The 24709-nt window shown below is 43.5% G+C and overlaps 2 protein-coding genes and 2 pseudogenes across 3 annotated transcripts; 3 read left to right on the top strand and 1 right to left on the bottom strand.

Moving 5' to 3' along the window:
• Positions 1-1343: 1343 nt before the first annotated feature.
• Positions 1344-5458, top strand: LOC133890412 (GDSL esterase/lipase At2g23540-like; annotated as a pseudogene).
• A 2979-nt stretch (positions 5459-8437) lies between these two features.
• LOC133890491 (uncharacterized) lies at positions 8438-14780 on the top strand. Of its 2 annotated transcripts, none has more exons than XM_062330876.1 (11): positions 8438-8719; positions 9757-9870; positions 10741-10892; positions 11490-11583; positions 12146-12216; positions 12282-12388; positions 12842-12963; positions 13209-13297; positions 13592-13651; positions 13961-14112; positions 14242-14780. In XM_062330876.1, exons 1-10 carry the CDS (start codon positions 8524-8526, stop codon positions 14072-14074), a joined length of 1119 nt encoding a protein of 372 aa, XP_062186860.1. In that variant the 5' UTR covers positions 8438-8523; the 3' UTR covers positions 14075-14112; positions 14242-14780. The 2 variants fall into 2 exon arrangements, with proteins under 2 accessions (XP_062186860.1, XP_062186859.1); XM_062330875.1 differs by having other exon boundaries at positions 8441-8719; positions 13961-14065.
• A 304-nt stretch (positions 14781-15084) lies between these two features.
• Positions 15085-17589, top strand: LOC133890492 (protein GAMETE EXPRESSED 1-like; annotated as a pseudogene).
• A 2344-nt stretch (positions 17590-19933) lies between these two features.
• LOC133890490 (probable serine/threonine-protein kinase At1g54610) lies at positions 19934-24622 on the bottom strand. The gene is made up of 7 exons (XM_062330874.1): positions 24089-24622; positions 23702-23986; positions 23305-23622; positions 22398-22625; positions 21699-21799; positions 20713-20830; positions 19934-20565 (listed from the first exon to the last, which is right to left on the bottom strand). Exons 1-7 carry the CDS (start codon positions 24470-24472, stop codon positions 20284-20286), a joined length of 1716 nt encoding a protein of 571 aa, XP_062186858.1. The 5' UTR covers positions 24473-24622; the 3' UTR covers positions 19934-20283.
• Between the last annotated feature and the right edge of the window lie 87 nt (positions 24623-24709).

Raw genomic sequence — 24709 nt, 5'->3', positions numbered from 1 at the left:
GTATAACTGTATGATGCCCATTGTACAATACATTCACTCCCTAACTGTACTATACGATGGCCTCACCATATTGTACGGTGACTATAGAGAAATCAAGGCTTTGTTTATTTTAGCCGAACCTTGGTTATGTCTTTGATCTTCACTTCCTTGAGCTTCTTCTGAGCTACCTAGTGCTAGACTTAACTAGTATGGATCATAAATATCTCTAGCTCCAACTAGCTAGGTTAAGCTAGGCCAGGAAAAGCAAAGAACCTATTTACTACCGAGTGTCAACCTCAATTCTATATGACACTTAGAGCTAAATAGTCCTTAATCTTTGTGCATATCCTTTTATAGCCACCATGAAAACTAATATCGGGACCGAGAATACCCAAAAAGCACCACCGTGACCTAACTTTTAATGATCTTTCATAAAACAAGTCAGTCACAATGATTCTATTGTCATTAATCACCAAAAATCGAATTAGGGGTTTATATGCTCACTAGATGGGAGAATATCATTTTTGATATCTCGGAATCCTGATGCATCATAAGAAACTAAGAAACATTGATTTGAAAGCGACTGAGGATATATTCGGAAAAAAAACTAATCAGTTAGAAAGGCAAACACCTGACCATATGCAACATGCTTGTCCTTATAAATTCAACTCTTACAAGCTTACTAATGTTCATGCTTTCTCTCTTTGAGATACCCAGAGGGGTGCTAAAGCGGTTAGAGTACATTGGATCTAGGTTTTTCTGGCAAAGTGACAACCACAAGAGAAAGTATAGGTTCGCTAAATTTTAAGCATGAACACCTTGATCCGCTCCAGCACCCCTCTAGGTATCTACATTAGATCCTTGGATACTATGTCACCTCAAGGATCAAGGTGGGCTAGGTATCTAGGACCTTGACATAAAAAATAAGTGCTTGCTCAACAAATGGATGTTCAAGCTCTTAAATGAAGATGGGGTGTGGCAAAAGTTGCTTAGGCGAAAGTACTTAGGGAGTAAGACATTAACATGAGTGAAAACACAACCAACCAAGATATTCACATTTCTGGTCGAGACTTATGAAAGTCAAGAGTCACTTCTTAAACTTGGGGTCCTTCCAATTAGGAGATAGATCTCAAGTTAGATTTTGAGAAGGTAAATGGTTAGGAAATACCTCCCTCAAACAACACTATCCTCAACTGTTCAATATTGTGCGGAAAAAAACATGCCACAGTTCAAGATGTGATGCATACATATCCACTTAATATTTCTTTTCGTAGAGCGTTAGTGAGAAACACGTTGCTTGCTTGGCACCATCTAGTTGCAAAATTGGCCTTGATACAATTAACATATCACTGTGACAAGTTTAAATGGAGTCTACATCAAAATTGGACTTTTACGGTATGTTCGATGTATAATGCTCTAATGAACTATGACTTTTCTTATTCATATCGGCTCATATAGAAAATCAAGGTACTTATGAAAATAAAGTTATTTTTATGGGACCTCAAGAAAAATGTTATATTGATCAAAGATGACCTAGTTAAACGGAATTGGAATGGGAGCAAAAAAATGTTGTTTATGTGACAATGAGGAAACAATACAATATCTATTTATTGATTGTCAGTTTGCAAAATTTATATGGTGGACTGTACAAGTTGCTTTTGATCTAACTACTCCTACTTCTATTGCTGATATGTTTGGGGTTTGGCTTTTTAGGGTACCATTAAAAGTATGACTAAATATTTGGGTTAGTGTTACTGCATTATGTTGGTCAATATAGTTAAACCCTAATGATATTATGTTTAATAAAAGAAAGAGTATCATATGCATGCAGGTGATCTTTAGAGGTATTTACTGGTTATGGTTTTGGCCTATGCTTCAAAAGGAGGAAGATCGGGACCTTCTCACATTGGCGAGCCACACATTGGATTTGACAACAACTAATGGAGATCTTCGCCGGGGATGGATGGAGGCTCAACAATAGAATTAGCCTTTGATTTCTCCAACATTTAGTTTGGTTTAATGGCATTGTAACCTCTCATGGCATACAACTGAGAGCTGTACCTTGTAATAAGTAAAGGCTTTTGCATATTAATATGCAAAGAATGTGATGTGGTATTTTGTGGTTATGTACACTGCACAATGCAGGGAGCGGAACTTATTTCAATATGGAATGGAATAAAGCTCCCTTTATGTTAAAAAAAAACACCTGCAGCAAATCTTCTAACGTGAGAACGACCAGAGTCTCATCTAAGGAAACAGAGACCGCACCGGCCACTCTCTCGGTCTCTCCCCCACGCCACATCACGCACGCCCGGCCCCAGCCAGCCTCAGGCAGTTCGGTTATTTTAGGCCACCTAAACACTAAACACGCGGACAAAATTAATGAGACGCAGCTATTTTTGGACGTCAAATCACATCAACCATGCTGACTTGCGCAGTCACATTTCCCTTTGCACACACGGAACGGAAGAGCTGCGAGTTGCGACGAATGCCAGTCTAGGTGATAACTACGTACTGACAAGACTCGTGCTTGCTTAATCACCATATCTAGCGCACCACAACGTCAAACCAAACACCTGCGCACGCGTACTCTCCGCGGGACGTGGTTTCTCTAACTCGCTGTCACTGATACGTGAATGAATTCTCAGTGAACTCCATGTGCCAGTGGTGATGTCACGGTGCAATCTCTCTCCATCCGCTAGCTGTCTCCTCGCTCCACAGAACTCCAGAGCTAGCGGAGAGGTCATCAAATCACCTACTTCCATCGAGCATCGGCTGCCTAGCTATATATCACGCTCACCCTGCTTCGTTTGCGCAACTAGTTCATGATGTTGTTTTAGCATCATGGGTTGGGCGGTGGCAATGGCCGCCGTGCGTGATTGCGCTCTGTGCAGCGGCGACAGTGAGAGGAGAGGCAGTGAATGAGTTCGGCGCAGGGGCTTCCTTCATCTTCAGGGACTTGCTGGTGGACGCCGGGAACAACAACTACATCCCCTCAATGTATCTTGTCATGTACCATTTCAGGGAGATGTTGGGTCATGCAGACTACTCGTTGCTGTTCCTCGCTCCGAACACAACCGGAGGCGCGATATTGAACGGCGTGAACTACGCGCCAGGAGGTGTAGGGATACTGAACGGAATTTGCAAAATTTTCATGAGTGCATCCACCAACTCTTGGAAAAAATTATGTCTTCTCATATAGCACTGTTTGAATAGCCGTCACATATTTTCAACATAAATATTAAAGCGGTGGATATCGTACAAACAGAAATTTATCCTATATGCGTATTACTCGACATATATGATTAGCGTATCTCGTCCATCACTTTAATATATATTTATGTTAAGAACATATAACGGTCATCTAGGCAGTGCTGCAGAGGAGGCGTTTGCAACACAATTGCATACAAATTTTTTCCCAACTCTTCGCCAACTTCTTTACATCGTGTCACACGTTAACTGACAGATCAGCCATTAATTTGCTCGTGAATTGCGTCAGGTCAACAGGATCGGAATGGACCTCCAGGTGGACTACTTCAATATCACGAGGAAGCAGCTGGACAACCTGCTGGGCAGGGAAAGAGCGAATGAGTTTCTCAGAAAGAAGGCCATCTTCTCCGTGACCGTTGGGTCCAACGACTTCCTCAACAACTACCTCAAGCCCCTCCTCTCCGTCGGCACGCGGGCCGCAGAGTCGCCCGACGGCTTCATCAACGACCTCACCATCCACCTCCGAGACCAGCTCACGGTTCGTGCTTTTTTTTTTTTGGTGCTGCGTCGGGTAGCTTCAAATTTCAGTCACCACACAACAATTGTTGGGTTTCCCGACCCCTCGACCACTCACGACCTGATGCTCACGACCAGCAGTCACACAACCAGCGAGCACGTGTCCGACTAGGAGCACGACCAGTTACACGAGCGACCAGCACGTGCACAACCACGCGATTCGCCAGCGACCACACGAGTACATGCTCGATCACACTACTCGACCAGGTAAGCGTCCGATCACATAAACAACCCAGCAAGAAGCAAGACGGACAATCTCAATCTAAACTCGATGAGAGAATACAAGAACACACAAATTTTTAAGGCCGCAACAGCTTAGCCTCTTCTTTTCTTTTATTTCTTCCGAAGTCTAGATCCGAGATCCGAACTCTCCGAGTAACTAACAAAGTATCTTGAGCTTTCCACGATTCGACGTCCCGAGGAGATCCAAGCTCTCCGAGTACCTAACTAAATACTTTTAGCTTTTCTCCTCGATCGTAAATCTGAGCTCTCCTATTACATGTCTTTACTTATATAGGCTATGAGTACTTAACCCGCTAGACATACAAGCTAACCGACTTATATCTGGACTTCGTGCATCTGTACATGTACTTCGTCATACAAGCATATAGACTCCGACTCGAACTCTACGACCTGGACACGTGCAAGTATACGACTCGAACTTGATTAGCCGCCGTGTATTTCACAGACTCATAGACCTTCTATATGAGTACGTATACGGCAACTAGTCAACTAAAATTATCCTAGTGTTCTACATATATTCATCTTACTTGTCTATATTAAATACTTAACTTACCTAAAAACATTCAAACCAATATTATTTCCAACAACAATAGCAACACATGCTAACTTTCAGCGACAGGATTTTTTATGGACGCCGCCGGTACATGTCTGTTCTTGCACAGGCTGTACACGCTGGACGCGATGAAGTTCGTGGTGGCGAACGTGGGGCCGCCGGGCCGCTGGGGTGCATCCCGTACCAGAAGACGATCAACGGGGTGGGCCAGGACGAGTGCGTGAAGCTGCCCAACCAGCTCGCGGCGCGGTACAACGGCCGGCTCAGGGAGCTGCTGGTCGAGCTCAACGACAACCTCCCCGGCTTCAGGTTCTGCCTCGCCAACGTCTACGACCTCGTCATGGAGCTCATCACAAATTACCCGTCCTACGGTAAGCAAGCACAGACGCATCGCATCGATCGATTGTTCTTCCGGAAGAATGGTTTCGACAATCCTTTCTTGATTCTTGCAGGGTTTGAGACGGCGAGCATGGCGTGCTGCGGCAACGGCGGGACGTACGACGGCCTCGTGCCGTGCGGGGCGACGTCGAGCATGTGCGACGCCCGGGACAAGCACGTGTTCTGGGACCCGTACCACCCCAGCGAGGCGGCGAACGTGTTGCTCGCCAAGTACATCGTCGACGGCGCCAGCAAGTACATCTCGCCCATGAACCTCAGGAAGCTCTTCTCCCTCTGATAGCTAGCTAGCTCTCCTCCGCTCCCTGACAAATCGATTGGCCGTCGACGACGTTGAGCTTGCCTTACATTCAGCGTGCAACTAACTGTATCTACCTGCCTGTCGATCCGTGTGTTGCGCTGAACTTCGGCATTTTTTGGGATGTAATTTGTGATGTGTAATGTATGAGCCAGTGGCAAATTGCATATACGATTTTTTGTCATGGAATTAGCACGATCAGCACTAATCACTCTACTCCTGGGAAGAACCAAGGGTGTCCTTTTTCTTTACCAGAAATTACCTCAGCTTATATTGAAAATCAATAAATAAGTTCATATCCATATGAAATACAGTCATCAAAACAAGAAACAAAAAGAACTGGGATAACAGCGATGTGTACAAGCACACTAACATTTCTGAACCGAGATCATAAGTTACTGTCCAATTATATCAAATATCGATAACAACATATCACAGCTTACCAATATCACACGGGGCTAGGATTAGGCGTGAAACCCCGTAGCCATTCCCAGAGGTGAGCGGAGGTGCCGTCCACCTTCAATTTATCATCAGCGCGTAAGAGGATGTCCCATTTCTACACGAACGATAGAGCGAAAATCAGAACTGTATCATGTCTTTTGGGGAACTTCTTCTCGATCGCTATTGTGTTCCTCGTCCTCCACAGAGCCCAAGCTATACATGCAAAGAGAAAAATCCCTAGATTTTAAGAGATGTTAAACAACTTCGGAAGCCAGCTTGCCCATAAGTCGGCTACGAGATAGGAAAGCTATTCCAACAAAAGGCTTCTCTCAGAGCACTCTATGAAAACTATGCGAGCACACATCCAAAAAAGACATGGTTGATACTCTCAATTTTACCACACAGGCAGCAGTACTGACTCCCCTTTCAGCCCCTCTTCTTAAGGGTGGAAGCGACTAGGAGTTTATTATGAAGCATCCACCAAAGAAAAATCATAATTCTGAATGGTAATTTAGAGGCCCAGATCTTCTTAGCCCCCTTGATGAAGACCCCCTCAAAAAGTTAGGAATCTATATAAAGACTTAGTAGTGAAACTCCTTGATTTGTCTAGAACCAAATCTACCTCATCTTCAAACTCATTCAGTTACACATTTTGCACCTTGTGCATCAACTCCTCACATTGGAGCAGATCATTATCTGTCAAACTTCTATTAAAATGGATCTCCCACTCATTATCTACATAACAGTCAGACACTAAAGATTCTGGATTATCACACATACTGAAAAAGGCAGGGAGCTGAATCTTAAGTGGAGTTTCTCTCAACCACACATCCTTCTAGAAAAAGACTTTATTACCTCTATTCACTTTATATATGGCTCTCCATTGAAAAAGATGTTGACCTTGTGCAAACTCTGCTAGAACTGTGAAGTTACTCTCTGTTTGTAAGTGAAGAAGTTACCATCTGACATGTATTTGACTTTGAGAAGTCTGAGCCAGATCTCCTCCTTCGCTGAGTAAATCTTGACAATCTATTTGACAAGTAGGCATTCATTCATGGTCATTGTGTTTAAAATGACAAGACTACCATAGTCTTTAGGCCTGCAAATAGCTTCCTAATTAGCCAAATTATATTTGTTTACATCCTCAGCCCCCCTCCAAAAGAACATAAATCTGATGGTGTCCATTTTTTTGTGTACCCCTTTTGGGAGAAGGTAGAATCTCATAGTATACATGGGAAGACTAGTTATACATGAATTTGTCAGAGTCAATTTGTCCCCATATGTTAGGTTTTTACTCTTCCATAGGTCTAACCTTTTGCTCATTTTTGCTAGGACATCGGAAGATGCAGTGATGCCTAGATGGTAATCTGAGACAGGGATACCTAGATATTTCAGAGGTAGCTCCCCAAGTTTACAGTTGAGCATATTGGCCACCTTATACTACCAAGGGTGTTTTTGGTTGCTTGAATTTGTCTCCGTCTGGTCCGGTAAATGCATATAATCTCAATAAGAAGCATGTTTGGTTATCCGTATCCACTATTCTAGTCTTATCTAGCGGATGCAAATATACACTTTCAGCCTGGCCTGAGAGTGAAGCTCGATTCCATAGCCTAGTCCGATAGATGAAGACTCCTGCATCCGCTTATGTAGGCGGATTCACTTATCAGTGTTACAAAATTATTTTTATATGAGCAACCAATCATAATCTCAACTTTTGTATCTGGTTATGCGACCTTAGATTCAGTCAATAAAATAGAAGCTTACCTTAGATTGTCTAGACAGATACAATCAAACAAACACTCTTCTTTTTAACAAATATGACTCCGCTTAAATTGCTTCCGCTCAGCCAAAATCCCCATGACGCAGCTCTACGAAACCCCATCTGGAGAACCAAACACACCCCAAGTGACTCCCTCCGTTCTATCCGATCAAGAATGTAAGACATTTTTTTTTTGAAAAACCCATAAAAAGTAAACTTTGATTGTTAATTTTTCTTATAATATGTTTGTAATTGCTATAAAATCAACATCATGTTGAAAGTACTTTGAAACACAAATATATCGTGACAAAGTTTGTATACTAAATATGTATACAATTTAATTAATTTTTTATTAAATCTTATAAAGTTTGAGTTTTTTAAAATAAAATACGTCTTATATTCTTTAACAAGGGAGTACTTACTCCAAATCCTAAGTGGATCGTGGACCTATGTGTACCGTCTGATCAAATCATACGGCCGAGATAAATGTGAGTCAATTGAACAAATAAAAGGTGAAATTTTTAGGATTTGGCTCTTTTTAAAAACTTTTTATGTGCATGGATCTATGAGAAAACAATATCGAAAAATAGACTCTTTTAATAAAGGTATGATATTTAATGTCGTGGTTGAATAGCACGGCGTCGTGATAATTGACGCCGTGGTAGCTACCATATATAATCTTTCAAGTCCAAAATAGAAGATCGGTAGCACGACGTCAAATGTCACGAAATCTTTTATTTTGAATTTAAAAGATCATACGTGATAGCTACCATATCATCAAATGTCACGACGCTATGCTATTCAACCATGACACCAAATATCACAGCGTCATGTAAAATGATCTATTTTTAGAAATTATTTTCACAGAGGTCTCTTGATAGAATATGTTTAAAAAAAGTTAAAATGTAAAAATTCCACCAAATAAAAGTGCCCAGATCAAATCATACGTCTCCAAGTCTCCAAATCCTAAGTGCTCTGAAGTCCGAAGCCTGAACAACAACGGTCCACGGCCCATCTAGACAAGCCCAACTGCCCCCCCTCCGGCCGCCGCACGGAGAAGCAGCAGCCATGCTGGCCGCCGCCGCCGCGCGTGCCCGCCGCCTTCTAGCGTCCCCGGCGGCCTCGGGGATCCCCAGCGTAATCTCGGCCCCTCGCCTCGGGTGCGCATCAGGCGCCGAGGGCGTCCTCCTGCCCTGTCTCGATGGCTTCCCCGCCTCGCCGTCCTCTCCGCGTCATACCGGGGGCTTCTCCTCCCAGTCTCCCGGTGAGCTCTCTTATCTCGAATCCATCTGGTCGCGGTGACCCCAATGTCTCATCTGGTCGTGGTGACCCCAATGCGCTGCTTGCGGGTTTGCGTGGCGCGGCATTTCGTCGAGCTGGTGGTGAATGCGCAGTGCGTGTGCCGTGCTAAGTGCTAACCGTGCGGTCTCGAGGGCATGAGCGCGCACGAATTGGATGTTGTCAAGCCTTTTCCTGGTCTCAGGCAAGAGCCGAAGGGTGGGGATCAGGAGATCCCAGTGGCTCACGAGGGTTTAAGGGTTTAGGGCGATGGAGATGTTCGTCAGTGGGTCGTCTCTCGGAATCGCTACGAGCACATATGACTTGCGTGATAGTTTTGACATTGTCTATGATCAATTAGCGGGTGCTTGGGGATTTGGTGACGCGTAATGGTTTTTTCCTTTAGACTCTGGGGTTGATGGAAGACATGTTTGCTGAGCATTTCATTAATCACGTGCAGGATTTAGCTGAGATCGACTCAGCAGTTGCTTTATGGTGCACTATTTTTCTCTATGTTATTGCATATATGTTTGCTTCAATATTTCATCTGTATCTTTTTGACAACCTCAACCCCATCACAGAGAATGGGATTAATAGTGAATTGAGTATTCAAGTCATAGTGCTATATCTGTCTTGTCTTGGTTCACTCTACTGTCACTGAATGGTTTCGATAGCTAGTGAAACAAAGTGATGCGCATAGTTGCATTATATTCTTAGAAGATAATTTATATCTCTAAACAGTCTTAACTTTTTTATCATTTGTGGGCAGTTACTCACATAGAAGCATGTAACGATTGCACATAATCGTGGCTTTTTGTTGCTATGAATTTAATGTTACATTTTTTCTTCAAGATGAAAAAGGTGTTGCAAACACTTTGCAACTCAGCCAAGCTAAGTGACCTTTAACTGTTGCAGTGAAACACTTCTTTAGTTCTGTATACACCAATTCATTGCATTATTGATTAAATTATTTTGGATTGATTAAATTGTGCTAACTAAAATGTTTTTTTTTTGATAAATTAGGTAAAATGCTATTGCCAACCATGACTTCTCAGTGGCGGAGTGGGAAATCAGTGCGCTATCACATGGCAACAGCTCACTTCTCAACAGAAGCAAGTGATGTTGATCATCCTACAGGTTATTTCAGGACACTGTTCGGCACTTATCTTGCCATTACTTTTAGTTCCTGTGATCCTTATCAGTCAAAGCTGTACCATTTTGTTTAATTTACTATTTCATTTATATATGCACATATAGAAATCCCAGTTCCAGTCAACTTAGAGAGTTCTTTTTATATTCGTAACATTTTTTTTTCTTTCTTGTAATATACTTGAGACCTTGACTAGATGTTTAAATCAATATTAACGAGATGATTAAAAGTTATTGCTATGCGTGAGTTGATGCATTTAGACCCTGTACTGAGATAAGTAGCAACCTATTTTATACAAGCACTAAGTTAGCAACAAAAGCCGAAAGGATCTCCTTTATGAGCCAACCATCTACCAAGTACCAACTGGATTCATCAATGTTCTTTACTTCTTTATTATCTCGCCAGTAATCTTTGCAATGTCTTTCTAAGCTTTTCTCATATAAGTGATCCATGACTATAATTCAGAAATGCAGAGTTCTTTTCTGATTCTAATGCTTTTTTTTAATGCAATTATGACTCTAATGCTTATTTGAAGGTTATGATATGATAATTTATCCCAGTTGGCTCTGCTAGATTTGTGAAATTGACATTTTGTTTTTTTGCTTGTAGATGTTTAATTTGTGTTTTTTTTCGCAGACAAATTCAGTCATTTCACACAGCAATAATTCAATCTGTGATGTTTTTTTTATTGAATTTACTTTGTATTTCTTTCTAAATGAATTAATTGATTCTGTATGCTTTATATATTTATCCATCAAGCATTGAATTTCATATTGTTCATTAGCCTGTTTCTTCGAATTATTGAATACTTTAATCAGTATCATTTTTCCATTTGCTAATGTCATGGATGGCCGCAGAAGCTGTAGAGGAGCTGTACCAAAAAATGTTGAAATCTGTTGAAGCTGAGACTATGCCTCCAAATGCCTGGTTGTGGTCAATGATCAGCAGCTGCTCCAACGAGGAGGACATCAAACTTCTTTTTCAGATTTTGCAGAAGTTAAGAGTATTTGTAAGCCCCAAAATTTTCCCATGCGTTAAGAATGCTTCTTTTTGCTTCCCTGACTGGCTATGCTTGTGTTCTTTGTATCTTTTGTTTACCATAAAGCCAGCTTAATACATTGTATGCCTATATTATCTGAAGTTTGTAACATATGCACATTTGTTGGTTCCATCACCACTCATAAGAGTACGATTACAAGAAACCATCTAATATTGATTTTCAGGATTATTTTTTATTTCTATGAGAAAGAGATGCTCATTGATTCAGCTGAGTTAACATAGAGTTTCTGTTATATGTTGGCCATATTGAAAAAATTCTCAACAGATGATTTTAAACATACATATGGAACGAGAGTGTATGGTCTGGAATTGTGATGTTGACTGAAATATGAAAACACTTTTAGGCTGGTAATGCAGGAAGATCTTTTAAAAAGTAACAGTTTCTGTGTCTATTCTTTTTCTGTTCCTTATAGTTAGTGCTTAGTAGTTTTCTTAATATGTAACTGATGTTTCTGGGCATAGATGGGCAAGGATGTATCATTCTATTCTCCTAAATATTGTTCCGTCACTAGAAGCTATCATAAACTAAAACTTATTGTTGATGCAGAGACTATCAAATCTTCGCATCAGTGCAAACTTCAATGACCATCTCTGTATGAAAGTGACCGAGGCTTGTGCTCGCGTAGGCACCCTTGACTATGGTATGAACCCTATACAAAGGTCTTGGATCCATCTTTATTTGTTGCCTTGGCTGTTGGGGCGTGTGCTTGTTTCCACTTTTTTGTTTTCTGTTGAATCAGGGTTCTGATGTTTTTTTTTTTGTACAGCTTTAGATTCCCTAGGGGAGACCTTGTGCATTGCATTCTAATGAAAACAAGAATGATGTATAGATATTCAAACAAAAAGAAAAAAAATGCCATCTATTTGTTCTGCCATCATGCCATGATACATTATGTTAACTTTTCTTTAAATAATCTTGGCACAAGTTTCTCAAATTCATTCATTAGGAAGCATTATACAAGGTTGACATGCTAAAGCATATATGACATTATCTCAGATACATGAAGATGTTAACTTTCATGTACTGCCTGGAAGCATTTAAGTTTTTTCACTTTTCAAGTTGTGTGCCTTGCATAACTAGACATATTAAACATTTATGTGCCAGTTTCTGTCTGGCGATGTCCCATTTTGCCTTCAAAATCAAGTCTAACTGAACCCAGGGCCCTATTGCCCCCATTAATTCATTTTATGACATCAATGCAGGGTTGAAGGCTTTATGGAAGCATAATGTTTATGGAATAACACCAACCATTGGTTCTGCTCATTATCTACTGGTATTTGACTATATTAACTCTTATCACTTTCCAAGTTACTTGGTTACAATTCCCTTCTTTTGCAGCAACATGCTAAAGAGCACAACGATACTGAACTAATGGAAAGCATAATGCAAGTCCTTAGAAGAAATTCCTTGCCGTTGCAACCAGGCACTGCTGATATAGTTTTCAGGTATGTCATTTTTGCTTTTCAATAATTTATACCATTGTTTCATCTATTGTTTTCATATTATAGTACACTGTACACCAAGACCTGGGCTTTTAGATAAATGTTAAAAATTATATTTAGGTCTTAGAGATATTAAATTGGTTCCTGCATTTGACTGTGTCATATCAGTCATGTATATTAGCGCTGTAGTTCTGACTTCTGAGTCACTTTGCCCTTGTTTTCTTTAAAAATATAAATCCTGAAAATGTTATCTTAGTAGACTATTAACTAGGTTAACTAGGAGTCCTACTGAATGACCGAGAGTCATATCTAATAATGTGAATTATGTAGAAATGGTAACCTCGAAAGCTTGTTACGATTGATTTCTATTCCAGTGTTCCTTGGTTCATTCTTTTGCTTTCAAGATTCCATGGTCCTATCGATATTAATTTCATGGATTTATATTGTCTTATGCAGCATCTGCTATAACGCTGATAGATGGGATTTACTCTCAAAATACGCGGAAAGATTTGTTAAGGCTGGCGTCAAGTTGCATCGTACTGCATTTGACATTTGGATGGAATTTGCTGCCAAAGTTGGTAAGCAGTTTGATTCTTCATTGCTTGTTTCAAGTGGCATGGCTCAATCCTGAGGCAGTTACCTTACCTGCATGATAAAATCCAGGGGGGCGGTGCTATTGTCAAAGTTAATGTTTTTTTGTTTATAAAATAGTCATTTTCTGTTGCTTGCTAGACAAATCTAAGTTTCCCTATACTGCTTTTGGAGTTATGACATGGTTCTGTTCTGTGAAGGACACTTTCGTAACAGAGTTCTGCTTCTGCAGGAGATTCACAAGCTATTTGGGACATAAATAGTCTAAGAGGCAAGTCTGTCAAACACTATACTCTTGCAACAGGTTTTGCATGTGCAAAGGTAATTGTTCCTAGAATCGACATTATTACACGGAATTGTTATACTACAGTATTACTCTTTCTAGTGTTTTTCCCCCTGTGAAGTTGAACTGACCGATTTACATCTGTGCTTTTCGACCTGCCATGTTAAGTCGCAATAGTGCACTAAGTAGCACTTACTGTAGCATTACTACGTCATGATCCACGGGTCTGTGTTAGCACTTGTGCCCATTTGTTGAGCGTAACTACATAGGTGCTGTTGATCCATTGCTTCAGGTTCCTGATATCAGATTCATTATGAGTTGTTTTGTTGCAGGGGTTTCTGCTTGAACGCAAGCTGGAAAGTGCCGCTGGCATTATTAAACTCCTTAATAAGGTTGGTACACAATACTGATTGCCATCAGACTTTTCTTAGTAAAATATGGGAATTGCTTCATACCAACAGCATCTTCTGATTTCTTCTGGATAAATAATGCCTTACTCTTAATGCCCTACTGTTTTCCTTTGTTTGCTATGCTGTTCAAGCATTTCGAACTCATGCTATTTTCAGCATTTTGAATGTGAACATATTCTTCACGAACACCACTGAATCTTTATGCCAAAGTATTTGAGTAATCAGTTTTTTATTTTGCATATAAAATCCTTGAAAGACGTTTACCAGATGAAAATTTATGGTTGCATGTAGCATTTGCCTGATCAGAAGAAACCATTTGTCAAGGATGAACTCCAAAAGCTGATAGCTGAATGGCCTACAGAGGTGATAAAGAGGCAGAAGAAAGATGATAGGAAGGTGGGATAAATGATTTTTGGTTTGATTTCTCCACAATCAGGAATATGGTACTTTTGTAATGCCCGGCAGAATTATGTTCTCCTTATGACATTACATTTTGGAAGTAAATTGACTTTCTTGGGGATCTGTTATACTTACATGTACTTGTCTAATATCAAAATATCTCTATTTATCAGGCTATGGAGGAAGCTTTGGTCAAGGACATCCCTACAATGATCAATTGCCTGACAAAGTCAGGCCTCGATATTCCTGTGGATTTGGAAAAGCTTGCCCCTCAGCTCCAAGCAGCGTAGTAAAGAAGATGCACGGCTTGCCAGATGATGTAACAGCTGCTGTATACCTGATACCCCGAGGAACGGCTTTTTTTTGGCACGGATGCAAGCAGGCAACCAAGATCGAAGCCCAGCCATTTTGATCCGATATGTTGACACGGTTAGAGCTAGCCTCGCCGATAATAACATGGGTCGCTCTGTTGTGATTTGTGACTCGTGACCTTGATTCGTTTGTTGCATCAACGCTGGAACGCTTTTGTCTGGAAACCTGCAGTTAACTCATTCGTCAACTATTGTCATTTGCCCAGATGCCTTCTCCTGAGAAAGTCATCCTGTCGTGGCGTTGTACTGGAAGAACAGTTAACTAATAGCACACGTCGGGGACTTGATTTCGTTTGTATGTCCTAATAGCAGTTAGAATTGTCTAGTACCATTTTCAGGCAGTTCCTGTTGAGCTCGATACCTTCTCTCGATGCATGCATTAGTTTTTTCGGGAGCCATATGAACAATCAATTCGAGCTGCTAGGCTGTAACTAGATGTAATCCTGCGTTCATATATGTTAGTAAATGTCATTCACAACTTTGCGCTTTTGATTCAGCGCGTTATTAACACGAGAAAAATGGGATCGATCGTCTGCGTGTAATGATCAGGGTTTAAGGCTAGTTATGATCTCTGCACAACTCTGATACTAGTTGCCTAGCTGCATTGATCTTCATGACACTGGTGATGATAATGCAGGTGAAGATTATCAAGAACGCAGATTGATAGTGGCAGAATGAGTAGCACAGGCCTTCGTCTTGTTGTGATCCTGATGGCGCTGTTGTGCTCTGCAACGAATGCCTTCTCCTGGAGCATCTTCTTCTCGTCGTCCAAGAAGACGAGCTACGGGGGCGCCGCGGCAGGGACGCCGCGCCAAGGAGGACCCGAGGGGCGCGAGGCTGCTGGAGAACGCGCGACGCCGGATCGCCGGGCCGGCGACTTGCTGGAACGAGGCGTACGGGCGCCTGTTCGCCAGCTGTGCCGACATCATGGCCGTCAAGGAGCGGCAGCCCAGGCTCGCGTGGCACCTCAGCAGCTGCTTCCAGGAGGACTCCGGCAGCCCGCCCGCCGCTGCCTCCCTGCGGCGAGCACTCCGCGACGGTGCACTGCCGCAAGCGCCTTACCGACTCCGAGGGCAAGGTCTTCCTCGAGACCAACACCCTGTGCCACCAACTGCAGTAACTCAGTAAGTCCCTGCCTGTTTCTTCGGGATCGCTAGTTATCGTGTTCTTGTTTTTTAATTAGCTCTCTGATTAGCATGTCAGTTTCAATGACCGCGTGACGTTGCAATTGTATCACTGGTTCTTGATGATCTGTTTGTGCAGGGCTGAGGCGTTCAAGCACAGCACGGAGAGGCTCGTGAACGACCTGTCAAGGTCGTCCAAGTCCGCGCATGAGAAGCTGGAGGTAATCGAGGAGAGGTCAGGCCATATATTGCAAGAATCCGAGAATCTCCGCGGCTCGCTGTCGTCGATCGCCGAGCAGACCGATCACCTCACTGCGGCGTCCAAGGCCGTCGGAGCCCAGATCGGCGACGTGCTGGAGCGCTCGAGAGCCATCTCCGAGCAGTCCAGGGAGATCGCGGGCGCCCAGGCGGAGCTCAAGGCCGGGCTGCCCGAGACGAGGGGCGCGGTGGCCGGTGGAGGCCGGCATGGCGCGGGTGGAAGAGTCCTACCGGAGCCTCGGCGACGGGATGGACAAGCTCAGGGAGGACGCCGTGGGCGTCGAGAGGGTGATCAGGGCCGTCGGCGACGCCATGTCGTCGATGATGGACGGCCTGCAGCGCACCACAGACGACATCGGGAGCGTGGCCGGCAGGTCGCTGGAGAACCAGATGCAACTTCTGGATGGCCAGGCGAAGGCAATGCGAGGGCTGAATGGTCTCTAATTCTCTACAGCTTCCAGGCACAAGCACTTGAATAAAGCAGGTAATGTTGTGCATAGCTACAATCTTTTCGATTGAAATATGCTTTTCGGTGAACTGGCTGGTACATACAACTCAATACTATCGAGCGTTTTAACAGTATAAGGTCGAAGTAGGAGGATGTTTATTGGGGTATTGGACAATTGCACGGAGACGATTCACAAGGTCGTGTATTTCGGCCAACAGCAGCAGGAGGAGCTCCTGGTCCGGCAAGAGAAGATCCGGCACGCTCACGATCATCTCATCCAGAATTCCCACTAAGTACCGCAAGTTCAGGTTTCTTTATCTACTTCTCCATTTAAAAGAAAATTTCCCAGTGGTGTACTAGTAGCTCTCTTATGCAGGCTTGCTTTGTTATATGCAGGAAATGTTCAGAGCGAAGCAGGCGAACATCTTCACTGCACTGGACAGGCTCTACGTCCTCCACAACGCCATCCTGGTGGAGTCCCGGTTCGTCAAGGCCTTTTTCTTCTACTGCTGCATCGCGTTCCTCATCTACATGCTCACCAGCGCCCAGCAGACGTTCGCCATCAGAGGCCAGCTTTATTTCGGTGAGATTCAGAGTTCAGACAGTTCTTTTAATATCATTCAGGCTTCAGACTTCAGTTCTGAAATACGCATCTGCACTTTACTGGATTCTGAAATATTCATCTGGTAACACGATAATTCTTGCTAGGTCTTTGCACTCTACTGGATTCTGAAATATTCATGCTGGAGATTGGAGTAATCAAACTCGGAGCTGATGACTTCAGGTGCCAGTTCTGGATCATGTCCAAAGTGCTGCCGCTCAGATCAGCGTTCCTCGCCGCTGCCGTCGTTCAGATCCTGCACTCCATCTTCACATTCAAGTACGGCACCATCACTGAATCATCAAAACATAATACTTGAAATCATTTGACGGTGAATGATTCGATTGCCCATTTTGTTCCAGGGATTCTGATGTTCTGAACCATCACCTGCTCCAAACATTGGTTGAGAAAGTCCGGGCAACTGAAGGCAATGCCGGTGGCAGTGAGCGCTAACTCACAGACAATGCATTCAATAGCTTAGCTCAGCCACTGTGCCAGTACAGAACTGACCAAAAAATTCCAGCATTTTTTCAATGTCCTTTGCAATAAACTGTCATGCTAGTACACATCTGACCATTATTTCGAAACCTCTCTGGTCCAGGAGACGTGGTGCGTGATCCATATAGCTCTGGGAGTGATGGAAGCCTCAGCGACTACTCGTGGATCTTCGATGAGCTGCAGGACGAAGTGAACAGCAAAATAGATTCAGATTTCGTGGTGCCGGAACAAATTTGCCAGAAAAATCGTATTTTGTCGCACCTGATTTTTCAAAAGAATAACTAAATACATTCTACGTGTATGCCAGGATCAGTTTCATCATATATGCGGTGACATTATCAGTGATATACAGTTCTATATCGAACAAAAATAATTTTATTGAAATAAATACCAAAGTTTTAAACAGCAACGAAAGAACTCGAGAAAACTCTAACGAGAGCTTTAGGGCACACCACAGGCAATCGACAGGGGGCAGCGGCGTAGCGACCACAAAATCGTTGGCGTCGGTGCTCTTCTGGCTAAACTACTTTTAGGGATTGTTGAGGATAATCAAGGACACGTCTCTGTCAAAGGGATCGATGATTGGAGCTCCGGTTCACCGGGGAACGTGGCTGACATTCTAGGTATGCAAAACGTGTACAGGATTGGGCAGCAGGGATTGCGACGTCGAGAACGGGAGCTCTGTTGCAGCTTTGGATAAACCGATTTTGGGAGGATGTAGAGGACTAGAAGGGGCATGTCTCGGTCAAAGGACTTGTGGATTGGAGAGCTAGTTCTCCGGGGAACAAGATTTGAACCCGCTTTGCACGTGCAGAATTCCAAACTGGGCAGCGGGCACAGCGATCGTGATCCTGGTGACGTCGGGGCTCTAATGGACAAACGGTTTGGTGAGGGCGTGTGGTTCATCCAGGGGTATGTGCTGGTTCAAGGGCGTGGCGATCCGATCTCTGATCAGTCGGAGAACGTAGATGCCATTCGGCGGTCACACGGCTGTCTGCGACGGCGACGGCCGTGGCCACGTAGCGAGGGATTTGGCCAGGCTAGGGGTTCGATTAAGGCTCACAAATGGCATCCATACAGAAGAAAAGAGGAGGGGAAGGGGTTGGTTCGGTCCTCACCTTGCTACGACGATCGGTGACGAAGAATTCGCGCAGACGAGGATGGCACCGGCGGCACGGCGGCGGTGGCGACGGAGATCTCGATGGCTTCTTTGTTCCTCTGGCCAAACGGTTTTGGAACATGATGAGGAACGACCTGGGTCAGATCTCAACAAAAGATGAAGTTATTTGGATAGACGGATCACCGGGAACACAGATACCAACCGACGATGACATGGCTGTCCGCGACGGCGAACAGTGCCTAGCAGGTTAGGGGCAGCGGCTAGGGTTTGGTGGACATGGGAAAAGGGCAGGGGAGGGTGTGCTGGTCCCTTTTTATGGGGCTAGGGACGTCGGGCTGGTGAGCCAAGGTGAGATCCAAACCGGCCATGGCCTAGGCCCAAGTTATGATCTGATTGTGCGATGCTAATTCGTAGGTATGTGTTTCGAGAATGATATCTCCATCGTCTAGACTCTAAATGGACGTTTTTGGACTCTAAATTACAGTACTAAAAAAGACCTACAACTTTGATATTTATTGAAACTTCTGAAAACACCATCTTAATTTTCAAACATGCACCACAAGATAAACTGTTTGAACTCAGACTTATCTGCGCAACACTAATTTCGGGGGCCATAACTCCTAGGTCTATTATCCAAAAGAGGACTTTCATAGGTTCAAATCGAAGCTCTCGACGAGACCTACAACTTTGTTATTATCAAGATTTGCATTTGAGGTTGTATTGAACTCCGAAACTGCGTGAGAAGATGAGACTGACGACGAGGAGTAACTGTTAGCCGGCTTCAATTGTCATTATGGCCATTTAAACGGCGGTTTCCACTTTGAATTATTAGTAATTGAAAGAGGATAAATGGATGTCAATACGTCTTGATTAAATACTAACTCGAGCTTTGTTTGCCGGCCTTGGCTGCCAGGCGAAAGGGACGACATTGTTTGGAAGTGGATAAAACGATTAGGTACATGCACATGTAAGAGAGCTAGTTTGGGTTAGTTTTAGCGCACATGTGTACTATCATGCTAGCAATCCAACGTGATGTAAGGTTTATGACTTAATGCTGATTTGAAGCTACAGGCTAAAAAAAAAATATTGAGGAAAAGCAGTACATACTGAGTTGGATTAAAATGATGCATGATGAGATTGTCCATGAAGTATTTTTGAATAATGTAGAAAAAATAGAATAAGAATTTATCTAACCTTAAAATTTCTTAACCTATTCTAATATTTTATAAATACATTTTTCGTCACACAAAATAAATTCTTTTTAAACTATAAACAAAATTTTAGAAAAACTTTCAAATTTCAGGAAAAATATTATTTTATTGTTTCAAAATGCTCACAACGTGCGGGATGAAAATGGCAATAATTCAATCACCACGTCCAATTCAAGGAGATATAACCTTCGGCCGCGCTTTAGACCGCACTGATAGCACACACAATCACAGCAGTTATGCTAAAAAAGTTGTAAAAGTGTCAGCATTGGGCTGAAGAGCAAGTGTGAGTTGCAGAGTGACATCCTAAGATTAATTAACAATTCCTTACTCGAATAAATCTAACATGACATATAACTGCTTATAAGAATGGAAAAGAGAACCTAATGTACAGAATCGACTAATTGAACTCCCTCTCCAGCCTATACACTGAAGTTCGGAAAAATCCCTACATGAATGGATCTGAGAAAAAACAATTCATTGTTGCAGCCCTTGAATCCAAATCAGATCTCCCAGTTTGCAGGAACCGCTGTAAAGAATATTTTTAGTATTGAAGACTTCTTTTGCACAAAGCACGATATGATGTATCATCTAGCCCGGGCAGTTGCCGGTTGTTTTGAAGAGCGGCCAGACTTGTGTTTCCGCTTCTGGTTGCCTGCTGCAGAGTCGACCAATGGTCCCGACCAAGTAGGTATTGCGCCTTTCTCATAAGGAAATACAGTGCTGAAGGAAGAAGGATCTGGGGGCTCAAATGCAGGTTCCATGTGGTTTGAACAACCCAAGGGAAATCCAAGCGCACCATCCTGATGTGGTGGAGGGAACTTTTCACTCTTGCTCTTCGCATTTGCATGCGTTATTAGCCTTCTTTTCTGTACAAAAAGAAAATATTGTGTTAGCCAAGAGATTAAAATTTAGCACCCTTCAGACAGATGCTATGCAACACAGTACATGCAAACAAGCTCATGCAAATGAGCAAATGAGCAACTGGAATCAGTAAGGAAGTTAAATCAACATACATCAATATTTGCTTGAAGTTCAGCATTTGCCTCTGGCGCTGGAACAGCTCTAGGCCGATCTCGTATCCTTGTCTTCCTTGTTCCATTGCCATTAGCTCTACCACCAGCAGCTCTTAAGCTGTTGACCATGCAATGAATAAGCCAAACAGCATTTTATACAGCACAAAAGCTAAGATATATCAGACAATGAACAACCATAATGTCAAGAAACAGTTGATTAAGAAATAAGAAATTTGCATTTTGGGGAATAATTGGAAATATAATGACAAAATACAACAAGAAAAGTAGGGAGACAAATTGTTGCATGACTCATCATGATGTGAAAGCAGTATTTCATGATGATGTCTAAGCATTATTCTCAACAAGCTCCCAGAAATCCTGGAATCTTGGCACAATAGCCAAGACTTCCACTTTAGACAAATCAGTACATGCCCTTGCAGTACACCAAAGTTACTTTTGAGACAAGGAATAAAATTTTCTAAAACGCTGAATATGTTTTTTGTCATGCTATGCCCTCCCCTGCCATCAATGTGAGCAATGTTGCCCCAAGTTCCATTGCTCATCGAAGGTGCAGAAGTAGGCAAAGTACTCTCAAGCTTAGCTCAAGTTGACCACTTTAAGGACCCGTTTGGCAACTCCAGATCCAAGATTTTTTGGAGCTGGTCAAACCTAGCTCCAAGAAATCTTGGATTTGGAGCCGTGAGTGGATTGAGAGTATTTAGTTGAGCCATCTGGTTTTTATTTTGAACTAAAAATAAAAGTTTAAACCACTTTATTTTTTCATACAAACTCTAAATCCAGCATGTATCTCGGAGTTGGAGCTGTACCAAATAGGCCCTAAATCATACACTTTCTCAGGGAAAGAAAAAACAATTGAATGCCACACATCATTCAGCACTCATCACACTTAGATGACAATACAGAGAATTGAAAAAGACAGGGAAAAATATAGATATAACTTTGTAAGGAGAGTTAGGGCCACAAACCGTCTAGCTTCTTCATCTCTTCGTTTCGCATCCATCTCTTTGCTCGGTGGATATTGGGGCAAACTAGAGGGATCACACGCATAAGGCTCTGTTGTAAAGAACTGCATGTATAGTGAAAATAAGGGGCTTGCTTTTGAAAAGAGCTGTTCGCAATAACAATGCACAACAGCATAGATAAGTTAGTCGCATAGGTTGTAACAATCATATGTATGCTAAAGAAGAATAAAATTTGAACTCAAGCTTACAGAATAAAGTTGGAACTTTCTGAACTGAAAGCCTAAGATTTTCTAGCATCAAGAGGCTCAACTAGTTAATGGCAATATCTTGATCAATACAATAGGCAGCAATTCATGTTGTTGCGGCTACAATTCAAATACTTTCATGCCCAGTAAGCATTAAACGATTGTTGCCCTCTGGAAATCTGGAAACATTGAGCATTTTCTTTTGAAGGACTAACATTAAACGTTGACCTGTTAACCAGCTGCTGCATAATCTCTTCTGAAATCGATTGGAGAAACCAAAGTGGTCAACAAGTTAAATTAGATCATTACTACTGTCACCCTTTGGGTACAAATGTTCCTGGTGAATTAATATGCTATCGTTAATGTCATCCTCAAAGGTAATTTACCCATTAAGTGAAGTCTGTGTTTTCATTTATGTAAAAGTAGGAACAGAATGATAAAAACTAAGACAACTTACATCACTTTTTAATGCGGAAGTTGCCGTTAAACGATCAGCTGGATCAATTGCAAGTAGCGTTTCAATCAGTCGAAGTGCTGATTGAGGAAAATCTTTGAATGTATCCGTTATTCGCCTTTTGTATGGCTGCTGAGGCTTAAATATGGTTGCATGAGGCAACTTTGATTTTTTCCAATATTCTTCCGTTGGGGAGCCACATAGCTTAAAAATTTTATGCAGCTGTTCCACCTAAAAGATGCAGACAAAATTGAAAGAAGAAACATTGAGAGAAGCAATGGATGAAAATAAATTGCGGCCGAACATTCGACCATCACTAAAATGTATAACATAAAAACAGTTCAAAACAGTTGCATTTCCAAATTATTTAATTGAATTGCTTGGTGTGAACAATATTTAAGTGGACGAGCTCTGGAGAAAGGCATGGGATTCAGGATTTTAACATGTAACAAAGGTGGCAAATGGCACTAAGGATTGATTTCAAAGCAGATCAAAGTTTTCAGATGACTGATATGTTCCGTTATTCCCATGAATCAGGTATACTTCTGCAGTACGTTCGTAGAATAACTATTAAATCTGAACTTGAACTTGCTCAAAACTGAACTATCATTTTCATCAGCAAGGCCAGCTTGCACGACAACAGCCTTGAATAGGTTAAGTTATCATCGAACAATTTCATCTAACAAAATTATAAAGCCAGTATAACTTGGATGAGAAGTAGAAAATTTCAAGGTTTGCCTACATATGAACAGTACTACAGCAGGATCTCAGCTAAACAGAATCAACTGTGATTTCCTTGATAACAAAAATTTCACAGCCATGCTAAACAGAATCTTTAAACGATGTATGTTGATACCAGGAGGTGTTTCAAGCACAATATAGGGCAATAGTTAAGCATTCTTTAGCTAACCTCAGTCCGTCCTGGCATAATAGGCTTTCCAGCCAGCAACTCAGCAAGGATACATCCAGCACTCCACAAGTCGACGCCAAGTCCATAATCCGTCGCACCCAACAGCAACTCCGGTGGCCGGTACCACAGTGTCACCACCCGACTCGTCATTGGCTGTTTATGGTTGGGATCAAAGAGCGACGCCAGACCGAAATCCGCAATCTTGAGCACACCATTGTTATCCAAAAGCAGATTTGACCCCTTGATGTCGCGATGCAGCACTCCCCGGTTGTGGCAGTGCTCCAGCCCTGACAACAACTGATGCACATAGCACTTGACCTGCCCCACATAGACATCTCAATCAGCCGCATTTCACATAACTGGATGCGATGCTGTGTCAGCAAGACGGGATCCTGACCTGGGGTAGCGTGAACTTGATGTCGGGGCTGGCAGCTAGGCCGGCGAGGTCGTGCACCATGTAGTCGAAGACAAGGTAGAGGCTGCAGGACATGCGGGAGGTGACGAGCCCATCGAGCTTGACGACATTGGGGTGGTCGAGGCGGCGGAGGATGAGGATCTCGCGGGCCATGAACCGCACGCTCTCGGGCTCCAGGTTGTCGAACCGCACCTTCTTCAGCGCCACGATCTTGCCGCTCAGCGAGTCCCGCGCCTTGTACACATTGCTGTACGTGCCTTGGCCGATCTGAGAGAGGGAAAAAAAAGATGCAATTTTTCATCCTGGGGCGCTCGCGCGACATGGATCACGAAGCTGGGGAGGCCGAAGAGCTTGGGGGAGGGGGCGCACCTTGTCGATCTTCTCGAAGGAGTCGGCGCGGCGCGGAGTCCAGCCGTTGATGGCCTCGCCGGCGACGGCGGAGAGCCAGGCGGGCCAGCCGGCGGCGACCTGCTCGCCGCGCGCCTTGTTTGCGAAGCTCCCCCCGAGGCGGACCTCGGCATGCGCCGCTGCCGCCGCGGAGCGCGACGACCTCGACCGCCGCTCCCTCTTCACCTGCGCTGCCTTCTCGGCCTTCTCAGCCGCCCGCTCCGGCGCCGCCTCCGCCGACGCAGAAGAAGAAACCCCCTCCTGCTGCGGCTGGGAAACAGTCGCTGCAGTGGGGTTCCGGCGACGGGAGGAGGATACGGCGGCGGCGGGGCTGGAGGTGGAGGGGCGGCCGTGCACGCAGCCCATGGTGGACGCGGCAGGGGTGGGGCGATCACCGGCGGCGGGGCATGGATTGGGACGAAGGCGGGCGCGTGCGCGAGAGGCTTCGCCGGAGGACGACGCGATCCGAAGGCGGTGGGGAAGGTGGGAAGCGGAAGGAGAGGTGGTGGTGATGGTGGGCGGGGGGGGGGGTCAGTAAAGTAAAGCTGCGCCTGCGAGGGAGGGGAACGGCACGGGACGGGACGGACGGGGCTGGTAGGAGGA

Source organism: Phragmites australis, chromosome 14 (genome assembly GCF_958298935.1).
Source record: "Phragmites australis chromosome 14, lpPhrAust1.1, whole genome shotgun sequence".
Classification (NCBI taxonomy): domain Eukaryota; kingdom Viridiplantae; phylum Streptophyta; class Magnoliopsida; order Poales; family Poaceae; genus Phragmites; species Phragmites australis.
Note: the sequence above shows the minus strand (reverse complement) of the source record. Positions and strands in the feature narration are given on the sequence as shown.